At 39.3% G+C, this 23768-nt stretch overlaps 1 protein-coding gene across 2 annotated transcripts in view; it reads right to left on the bottom strand.

Moving 5' to 3' along the window:
* pnpla2 (patatin like phospholipase domain containing 2) overlaps window positions 1-23768 on the bottom strand; it is a 56755-nt gene that overhangs the window by 9601 nt on the left and 23386 nt on the right. For both annotated transcript variants that reach the window (XM_008108362.3, XM_003214774.4), the window contains exons 2-5: window positions 10127-10359; window positions 9822-9887; window positions 3478-3687; window positions 1891-1951 (exon numbers count right to left, since the gene is read on the bottom strand). In XM_008108362.3, the coding sequence (XP_008106569.2) occupies window positions 1891-1951; window positions 3478-3687; window positions 9822-9887; window positions 10127-10359 (570 nt within the window). The remainder of the gene's footprint in view (window positions 1-1890; window positions 1952-3477; window positions 3688-9821; window positions 9888-10126; window positions 10360-23768) is intronic.

Here is a 23768-nt window from a genome sequence, read left to right as displayed (position 1 = left end):
CAGGGGTCTAAGGAATATTTTGTATGGGGGAGAGGAAGGCTCTAAAAACAAGAAGCAATGAACAGGAAATTGCCACCAAGTAAAGTTAGAAACATGCCAGCAGAAGATTAGTCAGAAGTGCCTATATATTGTAGTGTCTGTACAGTGGGCCTTCAGCATCTGCTGGGATTTGGTTCCAGAACCAAACCAAAATATATGGATGTTCAAGTCCCATTATATACAATGGTGAAAAAAATGACATCCCTTGTATAAAACAGGAAAACCAAGATTTACTTTTTGCATTGACAGGGGGGTGTATTTTTGAACCAACATGAAGGCCTGCCTTTACTATGTTTTCAGTGTACGGTCTCAAAACCAGAAAACCTGTGCTGCAAGTTCAAGTGTTCAAAATTGCAATTTGAAATAGTTCAGGGAACTCTGCGTGTGTTTTATCTTCATGTGCAGATCAGTTTTGTACTTTCTGCAGTGTAACCTTGGACTTCAGATAGAATTGTGAAGTCCCTGATAGATAAAAGAGATGATGCATAGATTTATTTATGTCAGCAATTATAAAAGAAATTTGTATATCAGCAAATCAGTTTCTCCCTGTAAGTGACCTAGGCCACTCCTGTGTATCGCCTGGGGTTACTTTTTCCTACAATATGTAAAATAATAATTTCAGACTTAGTACATACAAAGACTATGTGATCTGTCATGACAACACAGAAACTTAAGCCAAAATGCCAGGGATAAGTTATCAAGTTGGATATGCTGCACTACAGACTGTGCTCCACAAGATGATGCTAAAGACACAGATCATATGCTCTGGTCACAGTGTAGCAAGCAGAGTACTAGAGAAGCAGATATTTTGTCACTGTAGAGAGAAACCAGAGGTCCATCTTCAATCATCTAACACTATTTAATATTGCAATTCCAGGAACTTCATTTCAAACAGGATAAAGGAAAACTGAAATATCAGACATGGAAGTCTGGTAACCGCCTTCTTTGATTCCTATTCTACTTTTTGAGTCCCTTTTCAATGTGGGGGAGGGTTGTTGTAACGCAGGACAGGTGCTGAGGATAAAATATGGCTCCTCACCCCTCCAACATTGTCCATCCCACCTCCACGGACAGATCCAAAGATTTGCAAAACAGACTCAATTACCAATATGTATAATTCAGACAGCTTTTCTGTTGATAAAGTGTCATTAATATGGAATAAGCAGAAATATAACTAACTTATAACTAACTTATAGTCTATCCAGTAAGTAAAAGTTGCTACACAGAAAACAGGTAAAACCAACTATCCTCTTTATTTGGAGCAATGTCTGGTTTTAAATGTGCAAACTCTCAAAATGCAAAGAACTTTCTCACTAGGCAGAAAGGAAAGAACTCTAGCATGGGTGTCTGTTCAGCAAGATTAATTACCAAAACAAAAATCTAGTTGTGGCTGAGCTTCCTTTCCATCTTAAATGTTCAGGAAAAATCTGAGTAATTAATTGTTATGGTTTCTAGCATGACCCTTTTTATGCAGAAAAAAGGATTTAAAAACAATAAAGGAAGAGCTACACATGATTCTCTCTGCTAGAGCTATTTCCCTCAATTAGATATCCTCTAAATATGCTAAACTACAATGTCTACTATGGCCAGCCTGCATGACCATTGGTAATAGGACTATAGGTAAAGGTTTCCCCTGACGTTAAGTCCAGTCGTGACCGACTCTGGGGGTTGGTGCTCATCTCCATTTTTAAGCCGAAGAGCCGGTGTTGTCCATAGACACCTCCAAGGTCATGTGGCTGACATGACTGCATGGAGGGCTATAGTCTGGCACATTTGGAGGCAACAGGCTGGGAAAAGGCTGTGCTGGAGAATGCAGGCATACAAAACCATAGGTTTGGAACAGGTGTTTACCATTTTTCCTCAGGAAGTGCAAAGCATCCTTGTAGCCCTGCTTACACATGTCCTGCAGAACCTGCAAAACATGAAACAGAGGACATTATTTTAGGAAGACTTCATCTAAGCCAAAGCAAACATCCTGCAGACCTCTGGATGTTCTTGGATTCTAGCTCCCAGCAGCTCTAGTCAGCATAGTTAGTACTGAGGAATGCTGGGAGTTGCAGTCCAACAGCATCAACAAGAGGGTCACAAGATTCTGATTCTAGAAGTAACAGATCTGTCTTGTGTCATTGGTATGTAATATATCCTGGGGTTCTCAAAAGTGTAAGATAAATATGACAAGACTGAAATCTCTCCAGTTCTAGAATAGGATTCTGCTATCCAAAGAGGGATGAATGAAAAGTGCATCCCTCCCTCTTCTATTATAGAAAGTTTGCACAGGATCAAAGAGCTTTGCATGAACAAAGGATAGGAATTGATACATTCTGAAATATTTATGCCTACATTTTGCACCAGTAGTCTAACACACCAAAATTAAACAGCCTGGACTGGTTCAAAAATAATGCAAATATAAATAATATATAAATATTTTCAGCCAATGCATAATTTTTCTTCCTCAATATTTGAATGTATTTATGCTATTCCCACTCAACAAAATATCCTTTAGCCCTGGTCCAAAATGTTTAGAGGTTTATGGCTCCATAACTTTTACCATGGGAATCAAATTAACCATAATGCTAAAATAAATTCGTATTAACTTTTAGCACCTTCAAGGAATCAATATGGGCACCAGAGTGACTTTGTTGTTGGTTTTTCAAAGGAAATTTGCAGCTGTTCATAAAATGCCAAAAGCCTAACTGTCAAACATAGATACCAAGACAAGCTTGAAGCTTTTATAAAGAGTAGGACAGTGTTTGTACTTTAGCAGTTTCATATTCTGTTGACAGAAATATCTTCTAACAAAGAAAATTCTGCAAATATAAATAACTCTACTTATATCTACTCCAAATTGAAAACTTAATTTAGACATTTTTTTTCTAGACACACATTTTAGGGTGTGGTATCACAGTGCTTGGTATACTGATTGGCAATAAGTATATGGGAGAGAGAAATCAGGAAAATTAGCAAGGCACAGTCTTAGACATGTAGCTGCAGAATTTATATCTTGTCCTAAACTTCTATTAACTTAAGAGTTGTTCAAAAAGGTTGGCCATGTGTTTGAGTTTATTTTCATAGTCAAGAAAATGTGGAACTTCCTGAGTTATTAGAGAGCAAGTACAACAAGCTCTTTTCATAGCTTTTACATTGCCTATTAGTTTTGGCTAACTGAAATCTTATGCCAGTTCACATAAAAGTAAGTCCCATCAAACACAGTGGGACTTACTACCAGGTAAACATTCTTAAGATTGTGCTGTTTAGAAGCATAAACTAACTGCAGTATTTTGACAGACTTCAAATAGCCATTTTCCTAAAAGAGATTTCTTAAAAATGTGTTCAAGTGGAAAGACTGGGAACAATTTTTTCCCACTCTGGAGGACCAATTGAAAGAGAAAGAAAAAATAGCATTGTTTTCCTGTTATAGACATAATGCTTGGCTCTCACCTGAGGCTCTGGTGGAAACAGGGCCTTGGAGAGGCGGTAGAGGTTTCGCAGATTGAACTGAATGCTGGTATTAGTCACCCTGAGCTCATGGATATTGGTAGAACTGTCCCTTGGACAGATATCACTCTCGCCTGAGAAGGGAGATACTGTGATGGTGTTCTTCAGTTCATACTGTGGCAGGTTGTCTGAAATCCCTCCATCAACATACCTCTGGGGAAAAGGAAAGAGAAGATTTAATTTTATAGTAGCTCCCACCTCTTTTTAACAGATCATAATCATGCCCACCTTCCCAGGCCACCAAACACTTACATCTAATTGCAAACGGTTCTTGTGTTGTATCATGTTGTATCTAGGTTATCTTGCTATAGCCATCTAGATTATCAAGAGCTGAAGAGAATTGGCTTCTGCTGCTACATCTCTTTGCCAATCCGCATCCAGTTCTAATTATGTAATTTTGTTTTTATGAAACCACTGCAATGGTTTTGAACTGCACTCTTTTGTACTGTATGTAAATGCTCACTTTCCTGGACCTTGGTTTTAGTTGCAAGCCTGTTTCTAGAGAGAGTAAAGTACTTTCAGTTCCCCGAAGATAAGAAGACTAGGACTAAGACACCCTGAGTTGTTGATCTGAAATTAAATTAAGTCCCCAGAGAGGTGGATGAAGGAGAATATTTTCCCCCTGAAACAAGGCACAGGCCTTTCGTAGCTGTTATTATTAACACTATTATGTAACAGAAAAAGGACATAAATAAATCCATCCTTCTGTATCAGTGGCCTTTCACCTATTTTCCAGCAAGGGAACAAACAGTACATGTTGATCTTCTCTGCAAGTTCCCATATCGCAGGAGTGAAGTTGAACATGTGATACCCTCTCCTACAAACAGACGCAGAACACTCCAGATGAGCTCACCCTCCAGTTCTGACTAATGATAAGCCATTGTTTAGTTTGATGTTGTACCTGAACTCCACACTGTGGTTAACCTTACCTATGGTTAGTTGAAACAAGTGAAATTCACAAGCTATGGTTTGACTATGACTTTTTTCAATAAACTATAGTCAACAGTAATGCCACATTATCTAAATATAATACTTAACTTCAACAGACTCAGAACAAAGGCAGACAAGGGAGATGGAATGCACAGTCCTGAAACTAGCTGCTGTTTTTTATTATAACTAATGAAATGTTGTTTATCATAACATCTGAATGAATCACAGATTTTTTTCAGAGATACTCAAGAGTTCAAGGAAAGGCAGCACTTGTGCTGATATTCTGTTGGCACCAGCAGAGCCTTCACCTGCAGCTCAATTAGGTAATACACTGGCTTATTTCTTTTAACATGAAACCCTAGTACCTAAAATAGAACCACATGAGAAAATTGCCAAGCTAGAACTCCCTCCCTAATGAGGTACAATCAGCCCCCTCCTTACTGGCCTTTCGTTTGCAAATTAAAACCTTTCTGTGGAGCCAAGCCTTCCCAGGCAAATGATAATAGGCACTGCCAGTCGGATAAATAATTTGATAATACCTGACAAATAACTTCAGTGGCCGGAGGTTATGGATATTGGTAAATGGTGCTTGCTGCAAGTTTTTAAAATGGTTTTATTTGATATGTTAATTGGGGTTTTATATTAGGATATGATGTTTTAATCTGATTATGTATTGGGGTCAGATGTATTTGTATGAATTTTATATGTTGTACGCCGCTTTGAATCCCACCCACGGGAGAAAAGTGGGATAGAAATAAATAAATAAATAAATAATAGAAAGGAAGCAGTTTATAAAATAACAGCCACCACTTATAAAGATTCAAGGGGCCCGTAATATGTCCTTTAGTTCTAAATGAACACTAAGACTCATTACTGAATAAAGCACAGCTACAAAAAAAACAGGTGACCTTATCACTTTCAATTTACTGTTATACACATCTCCATGAACACTGCATTAAAGAGTTCTATATTCAGCTTAACAGAACAGTGCGTACAATAAACACACAAGCATCTATGTATCGAAATGAAACACAATTTAAACAACACAGAAAATATGCATTAAATGTATAACCCCATTTTTGACATATGCCTGACAGTCACAGTTGTTGATGCATGCCCTAAACCTAGAATAAGGGCATTCCAAAGAGGCAGGTGAAACTTTCCTGAATGCGCTTTTCCTCCACAATCACAGATCAGCTACCGAACAATGTATGCATGTCTAACATAAGAGAGGTGGGAAGGAGAAACCTTCTACGTGCCATTTTAAGATTGAGACTAAATTGCAGTTTCATGGCCTCAAACCAAGGCAGTTTTTCCTCATTTTACTTTTCACATCCAAGTCAAAGGAAAATACTTTGGGGCCCTGGCAGGACTCTATTGTAAGAACAGCTCCCTGAAGCTGGTGGTGTATTTCTGAGAACAATTCAAAGTGCTAGTTATGACCTATGAAGAAGCCCTGTACAGCCCAGGCCAAGGCTGTCTGGTTGACCTATCATCCCATATGAGCATGCCCAAATTTTTAGATCTTTGGAGTGAGTGGGGTACTTCTCTGTGTCTCACTACCTTTACAGGCATACTTAAAGAGGAAGCAAAAGAAAACACTATCTCTGTGGCTGCTCCCACATTTTGTAACTGTATTCCTTGAGAGGCTAGGCTGGCTGCTTCCTTTCTGTCCTCTCATCCACAGGCTTTTGGGACCTGATAGACTAAGGCAGGAATGTCAGGCGCATTGTCACTGAGTGCCACATCAGCCTTATGGTTGCCTTCAAAGAGCCATTAGCAATTGTAAGGCTGTATAAATGTAACCATGTTGCCCTGGCATTGAAAGCATCATGGACCACATAAAATTATAGTGGTGGGCCAGATTCAGCTCATTTTCAGATTCAGCTCAAGACCTTATATTACTATTTCAATCTTACTTTTTGTGTCCTTTTTGCTATATGTGTTTTACAATCAGTCATTCACATTTGTGGGGTTCTATTATTTGTGGACTTTATTATTTGCAGATTTGATTACAATGCTGTCTCTAGGAATCTTTAGGTCCTCCAGGATTAGTCTTGACCGCAGAGAGAGTCACACTGGAGGGACTTAGTGATTCGTAGAACACCTTTCTGAAACGTCTAGGTTCTTCACTGTGATTCTATGATCAGCTTCCAATAGAAGTTAACCACAGAGTTGTGCTGAAGGATCTAGAAATTCCTAGGGATATGTTCTCTCAGATAAGAAAAAATGTAAAGCATTTTATTGGTGGTTTTTCACTTCCATGGGAGTCCTGTGCCCCTAACTCCAGCAAAGGTGGAGGTTGACTGCATTTATATTTCCTTATATTATGCAAACTTCCTTGAATCTAACTTTTTGAGGTAAAGGGAAGACATATATAAAGGGGACTGGTAGGCACTATTTGGCAAAAGTTGGTTAGGAACCTTGCAGTCCAAGTTCTAGCGCAATACCCATATCAGCACCTGGTTTGCTTCCAGGATAGACGTAAAGAATCAAGGGATTAAACTGCCACCTTCTTTCTCAGTCATAAGGCCATCATCTACTTCTCTGGTGCTAAGATGATTTGCCAGTCACAAGCCATTTGCAGGCTTACACTGGCCTCAGAAACAGAATAAAGTTCAGGCCGGAGCAAAAGCAGACCAGCCAAAGGGAGGAGAAGCACAGGCTGTTCTCTAGCAACCAAAGTCCTGAAGCTTCCTGCTAAGCCTGTTCTAGAAAACTCAGCACATTCCTCTACGCCAGCACTTTCCACGGATAGCCAAGTCCAGGGCTAGCTACTAATACAAGCAAAGTCAATAATAAACAGATAAAGATTCCTGTGCACTGGCAAAAAAAAGTAGCCCTGCCCAATCCTCCCTTATCTCCCCACCTATGCCATGAACTCTCCCACTTCTTTAAACTCACAAGCCTTCATAGAACAAGAGGGATGAGGACACAGCAGGCATTGCAACCCAGGATCATCTCTTCCCCTTACTTTATTTTATAGACAATCTTTGATTACAAGCAATGATATGATTCTCACAGTGCTTCCATGCTGCATGTTGTGAGTGGCGGCAGTCCCCCATCCGTCAATATGAGGTGCTGATAAGGAGGCTGCCGCAAATGTAAATGAGATTTAGGTTTTGGGTGTTCAATAACAAACCTCTGCCATTTTGCCTCCTTTGCTTTTCCAGATGTTGAGGAATGGGTACTCCCATTATCCTTTAGCACTGACTGGGATTACAAAGAAATTGGAGCCCTAGACATCCCCTGGCCCTAAAAGCCAGTGCAGCAGTCAATATCAGACTGGCTTAATTCTCACCAGTGTCATGAACCTGCTAAACTGGTTTTGGCAAGCTGCAATCTTTTTGGTTCAATCCACCATTTGTAATATGGAAATGATAATAATGCAGATCAACTTTGTCAGACAATACATGATGTGTTGGACTTGACAGATCTCACAGCCTGATATGTTATGACTTGACAGATCTCAGGCCTGGCCCTCAGTCTTAAATTTTCATGAATTATCTCCAAGGCCAGAAAAAGGTGCAGATCGTACAGTTTTTCTGGGCTCAGCTCCAAGCAGTAGCTGGCTACATTTTGCAAGTTTTAACTGATTTGTTGAGGCAACAAGTAAAGAGGGTTTGTGTATTTATTTGGTCAGCTTAATCATTCCCTCCTAACTATAGCACTCAGGCTCACCTTCCATTCTTCTTTGTAAATTTTCTAAAGCAGATAGGCTAGATTAAATTGCGTTATCTTAGCTCCCTATATCAGTGAGAGGGAATAATCAAATCAAATTATTTATTACAGGTTATAGACCCAAAACCTCAAATTAGAATCATATAGGATTAATTAAATATCACCATGGCCATTAGGAATCAAACCCTCTCAAGCAGTCAAACCGTACGAACAGTATTCATTCCAAATTTACTTTAGTAAAACAGAGCTTAATTGTTTTCTGATCCTGGAAGTCTCACACAAAAACTTGGCAAAAATCAAGGTCACATTGGAATTCTTGTCTTGACAATGCTCTCCACAGCCAATAATAGACTGATCATATCTTGCTGAAGCTGCTCGTAGGGACCATAGGTTCTACATGAAAAATCTCGGAGCCTGGGATAATTCTCAACATGCATCCCTAAAGCACATGCATATTGAAATTGCTATCAGAGGGGATTTTTACTATGGAGCATTGCCATGCAGATGACATAGGAAAGACAGAACTATCAAGGTAACCTCAGTTCATCTACACAAAGAGAAGGGTCAAAAACTCAAATTCTAAGAAGTTACCTGATTGCTCCCTTCTGAAAAACTACCAGAACATCCTAAGAGAAAGTAAACTTTCTTCTCTGTTTTGCCTCAAGGAAAAATTGCAAAAACAATTAAAATATTACTTTGAAGAAAATATGCAAAGATATTTTATAGCACCTTAGAGTCGCTCCTGGCATGAAAAAAAGCATAAGATTTCGGAGACTAAGTGTATTTCTTCAGATTTGAAGAAAACTTCCAAAACACCTGAATGCTAGGAAAAGGGAATTTAGCTCAGAAACTTTGTTGATGGCTTGCAAACTACTATTTTTAACTCAGTCAAGAAAATGGGAGAATGGCAGCAGTAGATTTTGGCTAAACATGTTTTTCAAAGGGTTGGGTTGAAATCAATTCATGAATGCTAGTAAAATTTCCTAAGAAGAACATTCTACAATAGCTTATCTCTCTGTTATGCTTTATTTATTGTGTGTCAAAAGCATTGCATAAAAATAAGTTTAAAACTGATAAAATAAAGGGATCACAAGCAGCTAAATAGTTTTAGACCAAAAGCAGGCAACAGCTGTAGCTTTAAACTGTCTGTAGCTTTAAACAACTCTTCCTCTGTACATGAGGCAGGACATTGTGGGCAAGCATAATTTACAGAGCTGTTTGTTCTGCTCCACAGTCACACAAGGTGGAGGATTCCTCCAGATAGTGCCATCTTGCCAAGTTGTCTTTTGATCTGCCACTCCACTTCTGAGTCTGTTCTGGACTTTCCAAGTTGCCCATTCTTGGTTTGCTCCTGGAGGCAGACCCTCATGGGGGGGGGGGGGGGCAATTCAGTTGAGATTGCCTGGTTTAGCTGCCCAGAGAGATACTCTTGCTATTGCAGGAGGAACATTAAGGGGAGTGGTGGTTCTCATGAAGCTTTTCCTTGATTTGAGTCTACTCAGAGGAGGCTGGCAGCCATGCAGTGGATGTTATGCTAAGTAATAGGCATGTAACAACTCACTTTAACCCCTCTTTTTGTCAGTTTTGCAATTTCCTCCTTCCCCCTTGATACAACATAAAAGTATCTCATAGAGCAGGAAAGTTTAAAAGCCAGTATCCCATCACAAAGTTCTTACCACTCCTTGTAGACTTGGAGGGATCAGACCACAGTATACCGGGATGAAAGTGCTGCAGACACATGCCTGAGAGAGAGAAAAAGAAAATATGTGAAAGAATGAAAACATCTAGGGAACTCTAAGCAATGCTCTGCAATGATTTAAGTATAAAGTAAAAAAAAAACCACACCAAGTGAAGTGAATTTGATGATACAACACACAGTCAATTGAAAGCTTAACCTGATTAAGTTTCCTAGTTACAGATAGTTAGGTCCCCTATAACTTCTCAACCAAATTTACTCAGAAATTACAATGTTACTACTTGCCTGGATAAGCTCTTCTTTGGAAGTGAACTCTGATAATATGACATTCTCTCCATCTGAGACCCGTGTTAGTGAGATGCCCAAGCGTCCACTGGCCAACTCATGCCCATTGTCTGGTAGAGTCTTGTATAGGCAAGAACGGATGATTTTCACCAAGTTGAAGGATGGGTGCAATGGGCCAAGAAATCTCTTCCGAGCTTCCTTGGATACATGAATGATATTTGCACCAGCCTCACCTAGAAGACAGAAAACAACAGAGGTTAAAGGAATAATTATACCAGTAATCCCCCTTTATAAAGCTGTAATGTGCCCAAATCAGGTCTAATTTACTGCTCAATGCAGGATCCCCAGCAGATACCTGTGTAGACTTTGTGAAGATACCCAGATGAGTTTTCTGCCATTTCTTTCGACCATTGGTTCCATTGCAGAACTGCTTTAATTGTCAAAAATTCCTTCTAATGCTTAATGGAAATATGCCTTACTGTAACTTAAAATGCTTTTCCACACACAAACATACACATGGAAATTGGAAATGAGGAACCTATGATCCTCCAAACATTGTTGAACTCAATTTGCCCCTGCCAGACCAGCCAATGGCAATGAATGCTGAAAGGAATAGTTCACCAACTTCTAGAAGGTCACATTTCTGATCAGATTGAAATGCTTCATGCAGGAGATAATTATATAATACTAGCTGTGCCCAGCCACGCGTTGCTGTGGCATTTTCTGGTGATGTTGGTGAGAAATTGTTGAGGTAGTGGCGGTATTGAATGTCTGTTGTATGGTAGTCTTTATGTTTAGTATGCACACTGAAGTGGATTATATGGCAGTGTGGAGTCAAGATAATCCAGTTCAAAGCAGATAATATAAGATTCTAAATGGGTTATATAGCTGTGTGGAAGGGCCTTAAGTCTACACTGCCATATAATCCAGTTCAAATCTGATAATCTGTGGAAGAGGCCTAAGTGAGGCCTAACTGTGCCTGTCCCCTGGGCTGAGTAGGTTGCTAGGAGACCAAGTGGGCGGAGCTTAGCTTTCTAACTGGCAGCAATTGGATAAAAACAATTATTGCTCTTCCTGTAATTAGGACTTTATTTTTCTTTTCTTTTTGTTGTATCAACCTAGAGCCGTGAATGATGGGTTGTGTTGTCAAATTTCGAGGTTGGGGGGCCTGTAGTTTTGTTGTTTTGTCCGCTGCCCTGATGCCATCACTCTTTTATATATATAGATTACACACTCCCTTATTACCTAATATCCACATAGGTAAGATACTGCCTAGTATGGTAATCTGCAGATATGACATAGCTGAATAAGTATTTCACTTCCTCAAGTAGTGCTATATTGCTACAGTACATCAGTGCTAAAGCTATGAGGCTTGGCATACTCTTCTATGCACCACAGGCTTTACTACAGTAAATTAATTACAGTAACAAGAAAGACTAAGGCAGACCACAATGCCAAAGCTGTTTTTGTCATTTTTAAGCAAATTTGCAGCAGTCATGATCAGTAATTACCAAGTTGCACTGTGCAGCTATATTGTGTGGAATGCTTCTAAGGAGGATTTGACAGCATTTGTGCTGCCCAAATGCACCTCAACTGGGAATTCAACATTCTGAATGTTTACAAACAACATACGGCAATTCTATGAGAGCTTAGAACTGTGAGTTTTTAGACAATGCCCATAGTTGGTTACCGACACATTCAAGAGTGAGCATATCACACTTATTACAATCTCTCCACTGGTTGCCAATTAGTTTCTGGGCAGAGCACAATGCCGGCGGCAGCGGGCAGCAGCGACCATTGGGTCGCTCATCGCAGAACCAGGAAGTAGCTCGTATTCTCGTGAGATCTCGCAGAAATCTCGCAATATTTCGCGAGATCTTGCAAAATATCGCAAGAATACAAAAATACTTCCTGGTTCCGCGGCAAGTGACCCAGTGGTCACCACCGCCACCGCCGCTTCGGGTGCGCCCAGGAAGGCGCTGCGCCCAAGGTGGGGGCTTCAGCGGCGTCCATGACGAACCGGGTCTGAGTAAATACAATGCTTGCACACAGAAATGCTAATTGAGTTAAAGCAATCACATCAGCCTGCAAACTCAAATGTAGTGTTAAAGTAACTCTTGGAAAGTAGATGTTGATAAACTTCAGATCTCCTAGAAGAGAAGCCCAGTTTGGATATGGAGTCAAGAAGGGGTTGAATTCTGATAAATGTCAGCAACAAATGTAAAAAAACAGGTGTCCCAACCTTGAAATATGCTACATATATAGACATGGAGTGGGAATGATATAAATGCTTGGCAAGAAGATCCAATTAGTAGACAGCTTTGGGAATGTCACAAATTTTCAGAAATGGGAGCTATGGAAGAAACACTGATGAAGCAAGGGGAAAACCACAATAATCATCTTTAAAATGTTAATTCCAAATTTGTGATTATAATGGGTATGAGAAGTGTGTGATCTTCCAGAGGTTGTTGGGATGACCACTCCCGTGTTTGATCTCACTGACTGAGCTCATGGGACTTACAATCGAACTAAATCTGGACAGGTGCATTTTCCCAGTTCTAAAATGCTGTATACTAATAATAGGTGTGTTCAATTATGTTCCCAATCTCAACTTTCCTGAATAGTCATCTTTACTCATGGGCTCCATGGCTACTAGCCCTGGTCCCCACTTGACTCATCTTCTCTCCTCTATGTGTTCAGAAGCTTTTCACTGGGGAAAAGAAACTCCCCAAGTATTTCTAATCTAATGAGTCTTAAGGCAACAGAGAGACACAGTTGGATGTACCACCAGTTCCTTTTGCCCGTGGGGGTCAAACTGATGTATGAAATATTTGACTAGTAGAAAACAAAGGAATGAAAACTGGCAGCAACAGATAAGGTTTTCCTGAAAGTAAAAGACTGATCAGCCATCATATCAAATTTCAATTTGAAAAGTTTTGGAACTCATGGCTCTTCCTGGAAAGGCTCCATTTAGAGCAAAGGGCACCAGTCCAGGCCAGGGACATTCCTGGACTCCAGCTGATAATCTAGGGCATCCAACACAGAGGACATTTTATCATGTGAACCTTAAATTAATTTTACAGGAATGTACAACTTTGTGAGTCAGACATATATCCAATTGTAAGGGAGGGGGGAGCAATTATGCTGAGTTAGTATCATGGGTGGAAACTCCATAACGACTGTTATCATGAATAAGGCAAAAGTCACCACTTGCATTTTCTGCGCCTAATGAGAAAACAAAACCCTCATTGTGTCTGAATAAAGTTTAACTGAATTTTTTGAAGTAACGATCTTCAGTTGTCTACCACACATTAAAACCGAATCTATTTTCCTGAGTAATACTTTAAAAAAATATTTGAATCCAGAAACATTTTTTCTGAACATTAACATCAAACTGAAAATGAAATACAACATTTTTAAACAAAACAAGCAGCCAATTTCACCTTCAAATTACAAGGAGTAAAATAGCAAAATCTACTGAAGACACCAGAACAATCTCAAAAGTGCAGAAAGCCAACATCAGATTTTAAAAAACCAATAGCCTGATTTTGTGATTTACAGAAATGAAAATGTTGATGAGAATGTTCCTGATGCTTGAGAAAGGAGAACAGAGAGATGGAGTTACAACACTGACAATTTGGGGTGAGGGGGAAGATGGGCTCAACAGGACAAATGTTTGTCCTTCAAAAGCTGTGGTTTGGGATATCATTCCTTCTGTCCTTGCACAACAGCAATGATTCAAAGAGTTAAGAAGATCATAAAATGCCCTGCAGACAGCTTTTGAAGTATATTTCTTAAATGGGCAAATTCAAGAGAGCACACAAACTGTTGGTAAAGAGATAGAAACAAAAGGAGTGTCATACACCAAATTGTTTGCCTTGGCCTTAGGCTGCAGACAATTCCAGTACATACAGTTGACTGTAACATTTAGTGGCAGAAATCACATCCCTGGAACTCATGTTTGCCTTTGAAAGGTCTTAGAAAAAACTGCTGTTTGCTTTTTCTATTAGGGACACGTTAAGTACACTGAACCAAACACAAGATCTGTTCCCAAAACAGTGAGATAATTTGCCAAACACTCAGTGTTTCAAAAGCAGCTTTTTGCCATTTCCACTTGCACATTTCATCACATTCTGATTAGGACATCTCAGAGCAAAGTGATATTTTCCTACGAGGCTATCATGACCAAGATGTTAGTCCCTCCCTCTGTGCCATTTGGAAATCTGATTTAGATTAGAGTCACATATTACTGGTTTTCTTTAAATGTTGGTTACATAAACATTGCCTCTGTTTCTGCTAACCTTGTATTTCATTCAAAAAGGCAGTGACAGCAGGAGAGCGGAAGAAATACAATGTCAGTAATAACAGGAAATGAAGTTGCTTATGTTATCTGTAGTAGATCCTTTGAAAACTTACTAAATATCCTAAAATTACTAAATACAGTAGAGTCTCACTTATCCAACATAAACGGGCCGGCAGAATGTTGGATAAGCGAATATGTTGGATAATAAGGAGGCATTAAGGAAAAGCCTATTAAACATCAAATTAGGTTATGATTTTACAAATGAAGCACCAAAACATCATATTAGACAACAAATTTTGCAGAAAAAGTAGTTCAATACGCAGTAATGCTATGTAGTAATTACTGTATTTATGAATTTACCACCAAAATATGATAAATTGAAAACATTGACTACAAAAATGCCTTGGATAATCCAGAACGTTGGATAAGCGAGTCTTGGATAAGTGAGACTCTACTGTATCATGAAATCTCCGTATATTATGTATGTGGGATTGTTTTTGTTTTAATTCCAAAAAGCTCAGCCTCAAAACACCAAACACATTTCAGTGGGAGTTTCTTTCCTTTTAAAAAATGCTATTTCTAGCTATTTCCAATATTTCTTGTTTGTATGCAGAGACATAGCAGAGGGTGGACATACAGCAGACATAAGATGATACTTTTTTAAGGAAATAAGGCATTGGTAGAGACCATTGCTAAAGCTAGAAATAGACAAGAGTATTTTTTAAAGGGGAGGTAGCCCCACGACTCTGTTCAGTTATGGAAACCCAACAGGTGACCTTGGCCAAGTCACATTTTCTTAGCCTCACAGGAAAACAAAGGCAAACCCCCTTGGAAAAAGAAAACGCAATTTAAGGTTGCCATAAGCTGGAAACAACCTGAAGGCACACAACAATAACAGCTCCATGGAATAAGAATTTGTACATAAGAGCAAAGAAATAGCAATGCCGTGAGGAATGGTTGTTAACACCATCTTTCTGTGTCTCTCTCCAGTGTAGATTTGGAACAGAAATCCCACAATGCACTGCACAGGACCATTGGTTAAATCTAGCCAGATACCATCTTTGGGGTAGAAGGCTATCTATAGAGCATCACAAGTTGTGTGCATATAAGTAATTGCTGCAATTTGGCCAGTGGTGACCTTGCCTCTGTATGTACGGAGGTGTAGAGTACGTGACAGGGCATGAACGATAGCAGTTTATTAACTAAAATAGGGAATTTGCCAAGGGATAATTAAAAGATTTAAGAAAGTGATGTTTTAGCCCAAGAAGAATGATCACTATGTTGCCACATTATTTGCACTGCAGAATGTCTGAATCCTCACCAGAAACTGAGAGCTAGGGGAAACATTTCATACATATAGATATGAGCAGGGAATCTTTTTCTGCCCATCCAATACTTCTGGCCTCTCTTTTCCTGTCTTTTCCTGTCTTAACAAGAACCTCTTCACATGGTCACTGGCTCTGTACTGTTGCCTGCTGGCAAACAGCAGGTGCGCTGGGCGCCCTCCCTTTTCCCCGCATCATTTGGCACCCTGTCTCTGTCCCCATTAGGTGTGGGAAAGTGTGGCAATGCGTGTTGCCCTTTACCCTATCAGATGAAGGAAAGGGCAAAAAAATGCTGGTAGCTCTACTGGAGCTACCCAAAGCACATTTACCTTTCCATGCGGCGGGGCCTGCTGAGAGTTATGTGATGGCAGGCCCCGTCCCCAAAGTGCATGAAAGGGGCAAAAAGCCCCAATGTGATAAGATGGCAAGAGAAGTTATCTGGAAAAATCAAGAACAGTCCTATCCTAAGTCACAATTCTCTCTTTGAACCACAGAGGAGAGAGAGAATAAAAGGATCGTTCAAACTTTAAGTCAAATCCTGGCTGCTATTTTCTCCAGAGACAGCACCCAAGCTATATTATCTGAGTGTCCTGGAGGATGAAAATAGTCCTCATTTGTAACTCTGGAAGCATGGTTACACAACATACACATATCTAAATGTCACCCAATATTTATTCTCTCAAACAGGAGTATTCATGTCGTAACTTTATTTTATTGTAGCTAAGGGTAAAGGGAAAGGTTTCCCCTGACGTTAAGTCTAGTCATGTCTGACTCTGGGGGTTGGTGCTCATCTCCATTTCTAAGCCGAAGAGCCGGCATTGTCTGTAGACACTTCCAAGGTCATGTGGCCGGCATGACTGCATAGAGCACTGTTACCTTCCCGCCGGTAAGGTACTCACATTGGCATGTTTTCGAACTGCTAGGTTGGCAGGAGCTGGAGCTAACAGCGGCCGCTCCCGCGGTTTGAACCTGGGACCTTTCGGTCTCCAGCTCAGTGCTTTAACGCACTTCACCACCGGGGCTCCTCTATTGTAGCTAGTGTTACAGAAACAAACTAAACTTTTTTTTTTAAAGAAGCAGTACCAGACAGATCAAGCATTGTATCAAATTTTATTTGGCATTTGTTGGAGTAAGCACTAATTGCAATTTTCTTGTATTAACAGCCAATACTAATTATTTGTTTGTTTTGTGTCTTCAAGTCATATCTGAAATTATGGCAACCCTCAGGCCTCTTGACTAAGAAAACCCTATGATATTCATGGAGGTGCTATATGTCAATGTGTGAAGGCACACACAAAGGAAACCCTTCACAAGGCTTTTATTGGCAAAGGTTATTTAGTGATGGTTTGCCATTGTCCTTCTTGAAGAATACAGCTTTCCCAAGGTCATCCATAATGTATCATCTTGTGAGCATTCTGACCCTGATTTCCCAGAGTTCTGATCCAAAACTCAAACCACTGCACGTGTTGGCCCCAATTTAAGCACACCATGGAATCAGGCATGGACAGATACTAGATTTGTTTAAGTAACAAAGGGAGAGAAACTTTGACAGTGGGAGGTCCATTCCAGAAGGCCTCACTTAGAGCAGAGAGTCAGGTGTGTGCCAAAGAAGCAAGAGAGATATAGATACTGAAAGGAGAATTTTAAATACATATATAGTCATTGGTTTTGACTGCTGAAGATAATCCAACACAATATCTTAAGAGGGCCACAAGGGCACTGGCATTAATTCTGGAACAGAGGAGGCACAAGCCACTCCAAAGACTAGCCTGGGAAGGGTTGATACTCCCCCTGAAATGATCAGTTGAGTCCCCTTGGAAACTATTACAACTGTACTAAATTATACGCATAAACACAAATTTAAGACACCTATTGTACCTGAGGCCTCCCATGAATAACAAAGGCTGTGTTCAATCTGTCCTGTTCAAATTTATATGGGTTAAAAAGAACATATGAAAGGGACTTTCTATGTACACACTATGCCAGCACTGTTAAGGATGAATGAATGATAATTCATCAGAAAAATAAATATACTTCTCCTGAGTCCTACAGCTGATTCTCTATACCTTATGTTGTGTAGATATACGTGTCTTCACATTTTCTGTTATTAAATATTTAATTATTTAAATCCTGCTTCCTCCTCTCCAACACTGGGACCTAAAACATCTCACAATTTAAAAGAATATAATTAAAACATACAAAAAGCAAAAATTGAAATAAAATTAATCTAACTGTATTATTAAAGAAATTAAACCGTGAATAAAATGGTAAAATGAAATTTAAAAAGTGAAAACCTTTTTAAAACAGTTCAGTTAAAACAGCATAGCACTCCCTAGCTCATTCTTTAAAAACGTTCTGTTTTAATAGCCTGTTTGGAAAAAAAGTTGTATTCTGTCGCTGGAAGGAAAAGGGGAGGGACTGTCACGTGTGCCTCTGCATCCTCCAACTTATTTCTGTGGCTTTTACTTGCAAATAAATAAATGGAGGGATTAATATGACAGGAGACCTTATAAGCAGAACTGGATTCATTTAATAGGGTCTTACCTATTTTTCTTTGCTTGGCACATAAATTGTAAGTTGTTCTTTTTATTATTTGTTTACTCTATGTATTATCATTCACATATTTTGTTATTGCTTTCAGAGCAACCAGATTTTTTAAAGCTTCATTTGATGCTGGTTATTGCTTTTGTGAAATGCATTGTTTTCACTGTTTTGTTAAAAATATAATCAATAATATCCTTCCTGCCATGGTTGAGCCCCTCCCTGACTTAAAAACATTCCTGGTGAGAGCAGAGACAATATATACTTGAACAAATACATGAAATAAATCTCTTTCAGGGAAACAATGAGTGTACAACGGAAAGATGACTGACAAGGTTTCTGGATGAGACTGACAACCTTAGTGTCAACAGCAAGCACGTCCCAGAAAAGTCCTGCCTCAAACCAAATCAATCCAAAGACATTCAAATTTAAAGTCTAAGGGCATGGAAAATAGAAGTCTATATATTAACCTAGGAAACTAGGCTCTCACACAGCTATTAGCTCCTCATATGACTCTCACTGCATTACATTGTTTTAACAGGATGTTGTTTCTTCAGAGGTGTTGGGAAATGATGTGTACTAGAACAAACTGTTCTTCGGATGTTTTCCCATCTGGTGACTTTCGGCAATTCCAGGCCTCTCTAGGGGATGAGGTGGGAATGGAAAAAGAGAGCTGGTTATGAATCTTCATGCTCTTCTTTGTTCAGGGTGCAAGGCAAAGGGGCAGGGAGATGCTTCTGGACTGCAGCCATCTGTGGTAAATACCATCCTCTGTAGGACCTTGGACTTTGGGTCAACCTTGCCATACAGTGATCAGAAAGGACACTGGGCAAACATTCAAGACGTAGTACTGTGCAAACAGAAAATTCTGCGAAAGAGGGTTCTTCGGAAGCCTGGCCAAGAGCCATAGCCTGCGTTTCTGCCTTCTCACTGGAAAATGAGAGCCATAAAAGATCTTTAGAAGGCAAGTTTACTAGGGTAGGGGTCTCAAGAATATAATTCAACATTTTTTCGTTAAGTAGTTTAGACATAGCCCCAAATAACACTTTATAATAACAAAGACTAGATGTCAATATAATGTTGTTTCCAAATAATAGCTCTTTCGTGCAAACAGGTTCTGCAAAATCAACATAATTGCAAAATATATTTTTTGGCAGATTTTCAATTTAGGTTTACATAATTTCTCCTCACAGTCCCAGACTTAATCTTCATCTTCAGCATTAGTATTCCAAATGAATTATATAATTTTCATAGAAAATAAGAGTAATGTGCATTCTAAACATCACTTTCAGAAACATAATCTATACATTCCTAAATAGTGGAATTATAATTCACAATGTCTAGAACATTATTTTCCCTAACACATTCCCTACAACAAATTAATCCTGGCCTTTCAGCTATAGACATTGTTGACGGCAATTTGGTACTTTTAAGTAGCCCCTCCATGCCCTTTCAAATGCTATCTAAACAGTGATTAAGGCCCAGCAACTAAATGTTATTTAACCATTGAAATGCTGAGATATATTGGGCTAAATCCCTATATTAGTCCCAGCTAGAGCAGACCCACTGAAATCAATGTGACTTTGTTACTGTGACTAATAGATTCCGCTCATGTCATATCACCAAATGTCAGAGTGATCCACTGTAAGAAGGAAGTTCCCAAAGCCTTGGAAGAGCCACGTTTATACCAGTGCTATTGCAGAAACAGTGGTGGTGAGGCATCATCCCTGATCATTATAAACATAGTGTGCTTCCAATTCAACAGCAAATGTTTACTATCCCAATTTGACCCAGCTAAGACATCTCTTATTTGTTTGCTATGTCTCATCATCCTTGCCATTGCTCTTCCTATGATCACCATTATGCAACCCAAATACTTTTACTTTGTACTTGTCAAGTAGAACAAAGCCAATGGAGCTTACCCTGAGGTAGCACAAGAATGGCTTTAATTCACGGTTTACTGGAATTAGAGCAATTTAATTCAACTTGCCATTGCACTTCTCTGTGGTCTGCCCAACCCAAATACTCTTACTCTGACATATTTCAAATAAAGCAAATCCAAGGGAGTTTAACATAATAATGGCTATTCATCAGCCTCTTTAATTGTACAATAGTTACGTTATATGGGGCTGAACATTTTAACCAGTAGCATAGCATCAGGATAATTCATTTTTAAACAGTCCAGGACAGTGTGATCTATGTCTGTTTTGGTTTTTCATCCCACAGTCTCAGCAAAAGGAGACAGTGATTATGATGTAAACCAGTGATTTCCACACTTCAATCCTCCAAGCACTCTGGGGCTTCAACTTAACAGGAGCCTCAGCTAATCAAGGATTCCGAAAGCTGAAGTCCAAAACTCAAAGATTCCCAAAGTTTGGGAAATATAGTCGTACACAAACCACAAAATCTAGATTGATTTACGCAGCCATACAAAGGGGAGATGATCCTATGTTCCAGTTTAATCCCTTCCTTAGAAGGAGATAAATCCATTCAAGGATACCTTTAAACAGAAAGATAGAGTATTTTTAATAACTGTATATCAGTAATTAAATGTCAGGTGATAAGAACCATCCTAACAAACAGCAAAAAATTATATAGAGAAAAATTAAATGGGAAAATGAAAGAGAATGCTAGCACGTTAAAAGTGTAAAAGGAAGGAAAATATCTCAAAATGGTTAAAGAATGGGACATTGAACGAGGAACCTCAAAAAATTGCATTGCAGATCAAGAACAGGCATTTCAAACAAATAACATTAAGAGAAATAATGAAAAAATAATAATAACACCAAATGCTGTCTACACACAGAACAAGATGGCATTTTCTTATTTTATTCAACATGATTGCATAGACTGAATGCACAAAATACCAGGATAAAGTGGCTGTAATGGGACACTGGAATTCTGCAAGGAGTATAACTTACAATCTGTAAAGAAAATCTATGGGAAAGTAAACCTGAAAAAATGATTGACAGTCATGAAGGAGAGACAAATCACATGGGACTCATGCAAGCTGCCATGGTATAAACAAAATATATCAGATATAACTGAAGTTGAGGAAAAGATAGTTTAAATTACAGATGTGGCAATTCATGGGAACAACAGAATCAAAAACAAAGAGAGAGAAAAGATGATGAAATATCAGGATCTGCAAATGAAGATTCATCTCCTCTGGGAATATAAAACAGCTCCGGATCCAGTGGAGATAGGAGCTCTGGGAGCAATTCCAAATAAACTTGCAAAACATCAGGGTAAAATTCCTACAGATATGATCACAACATAACTGCAAAACATTGTGCTAATTGGAACATGCCATATTATCTAATGATACTGCCTAGATTTTTTTAAAATGATATCATTTCTTGTCTAAAATTCCAGTCAATAATATTTGTGAAACTGAGAACTACTTCAACAATAGCAAGTTTAAACAGATTTCAAAACATATCTCATTTTTTCCTGATATCTGACTATGATCTATGTGACAAAACCTACTGGGGAGGAGAAGAGCTATGAAGACTTATTTTGCTCAATTCATAGAATCACAGAATAATAAGAGTTGGAAGAGACCACCTGGGCCATCTAGTCCAGCCCCCTGCCATGCAGAAAAAGCACTATCAAAGTACCGCTGACAGATGGCCATCCAGCCTGTTTAAAAGCTTCCAATTTATAATACTAATGCTAGGTTTAAAAAACACAAATCCTTAGAGTGGAATTATAGCCTCTGTGTTCTTTTTTCAAATCAATGTCTTCAGAGGCATAAGGACTAGACACAATAGTGTGGAATGAGCATATCTGCATATGTGTATATTGAAGCAATTTTTGTAAAACTATGCATGCATATACAAGGGGAGCCAAAGCCTTCATGTCCAGTTTAGCTCTGACGAAGTCCAGTTCTCCCCTGAGGCAAGCCGAGCTTAGTCCAAACTTGATGAATCTTAGCTTATCAGGTGGTGTCATGAAGAAAGGAGTGCAGGACCAAACCTAAGGCACAAATACCTGATTAGTCATGAGGCAAGCATCCCAGAGAGCTGATGGGAAAGGACAGCAGAAGTCCCCTAACAATACCTGCTGAGATTCTCTTCTGTTTCCTGGAGAACATTGTTGTGTGCTCTATTCAGAACCACTGCTGGATGTTATCACCAGTATGTATTACAGTAAGATTCAACTGCCAGTGTAGTATGTTTCTTTAAATGGAATGGTGAAAGGGGCATCAGGCTGGTCTTTGCTTCAAATATCAAGATCTCATGCTACCCTTGTGCTCAGTGGAGAAAGCCAGGGCAGTTTGAAGGCCAAGTTGTTCTTTTTAAAATCTAAGTTTTCACTGCTCTGCAGCACTGTTGTGAAGATTAATGTGGGATGAATACAATCTATGTATCTTAAACCAGAATAAAGCTTCCCCACACTGTTTTTATTTAATGTGGAATTCATATAAATTTGCAATTAACAAGTGGCAGTGTTTCAGAATTCTTCAAAAACAAACATTGAATTGGATGTGAATAACTAGCGCTCAAATCCCTATTCATCTATGAAACTCTAAAATTGCCCTGGTGTTGTTTGCTCATCCTATTTTACCCCTCTCAATTCCAGGAAGGGAAAGGCTGGGTACAACAATTAACAGAAAATTATTTGATTATTAGTGTTTCATCTGCACGTCAGCACTATGCTAGGTTCTTTCACCTACTTGATATCTATCTAGTAAATTTAGATCTTAGTAAGAATATACTTTCCTGTGTATAGCACAGGATTCTAGGGCCTGAAAGTGTAGTATTTATTGTAAAAGAAAACAAAGAAAGTTTAAGTCTTGTAGACCATTATGATCAAGCTTCCAGTTTACCACTCCTCATAGGGCTTGTTCTCCAGACCCTTGATCATTTTAGTTGCCCTCCTCTGGACGCTTTCCAGCTTGTCAACATCTCCCTTCAATTGCGGTGCCCAGAATTGTGGGAGAAACATTGGACACAGTAGTCCAGGTGTGGTCTGACCAAGGCAAAATAGAGGGGTAGCATGACTTCCCTGGATCTAGATGCTATTCCCCTATTTATGCAGGCCAGAATCCCGTTGGCTTTTTTAGCAGCTGCATCACATTGTAGGCTCATGTTTAATTTGTTGTCCACGAGGACTCCAAGGTCTTTTTCGCACACACTGCTGTCGAGCCAGGTGTCCCCCATTTTGTATCTTTGCATTCCATTTTTTCTGCTGAAGTGAAGTATCTTGCATTTGTCCCTGTTGAACTTCATTTTGTTAGTTTCGGCCCATCTCTCTAGTCTGTCAAGATCATTTTGAATTCTGCTCCTGTCTTCTGGAGTGTTAGCTATCCCTCCCAATTTGGTGTCATCTGCAAACTTGATGGTTGTGCCTTCTAACCCTTCGTCTAAGTTATTAATAAAGATGTTGAACAAAACCGGGCCCAGGATGGAGCCTTGCGGCACTCCACTCGTGACTTCTTTCCAAGATGAAGAAGACGCATTGGTGAGCA

Source organism: Anolis carolinensis, chromosome 1 (genome assembly GCF_035594765.1).
Source record: "Anolis carolinensis isolate JA03-04 chromosome 1, rAnoCar3.1.pri, whole genome shotgun sequence".
Classification (NCBI taxonomy): domain Eukaryota; kingdom Metazoa; phylum Chordata; class Lepidosauria; order Squamata; family Dactyloidae; genus Anolis; species Anolis carolinensis.
The sequence above is the reverse complement of the archived record's forward strand: the minus strand, read 5'-3'. Positions and strand labels throughout refer to the sequence as shown.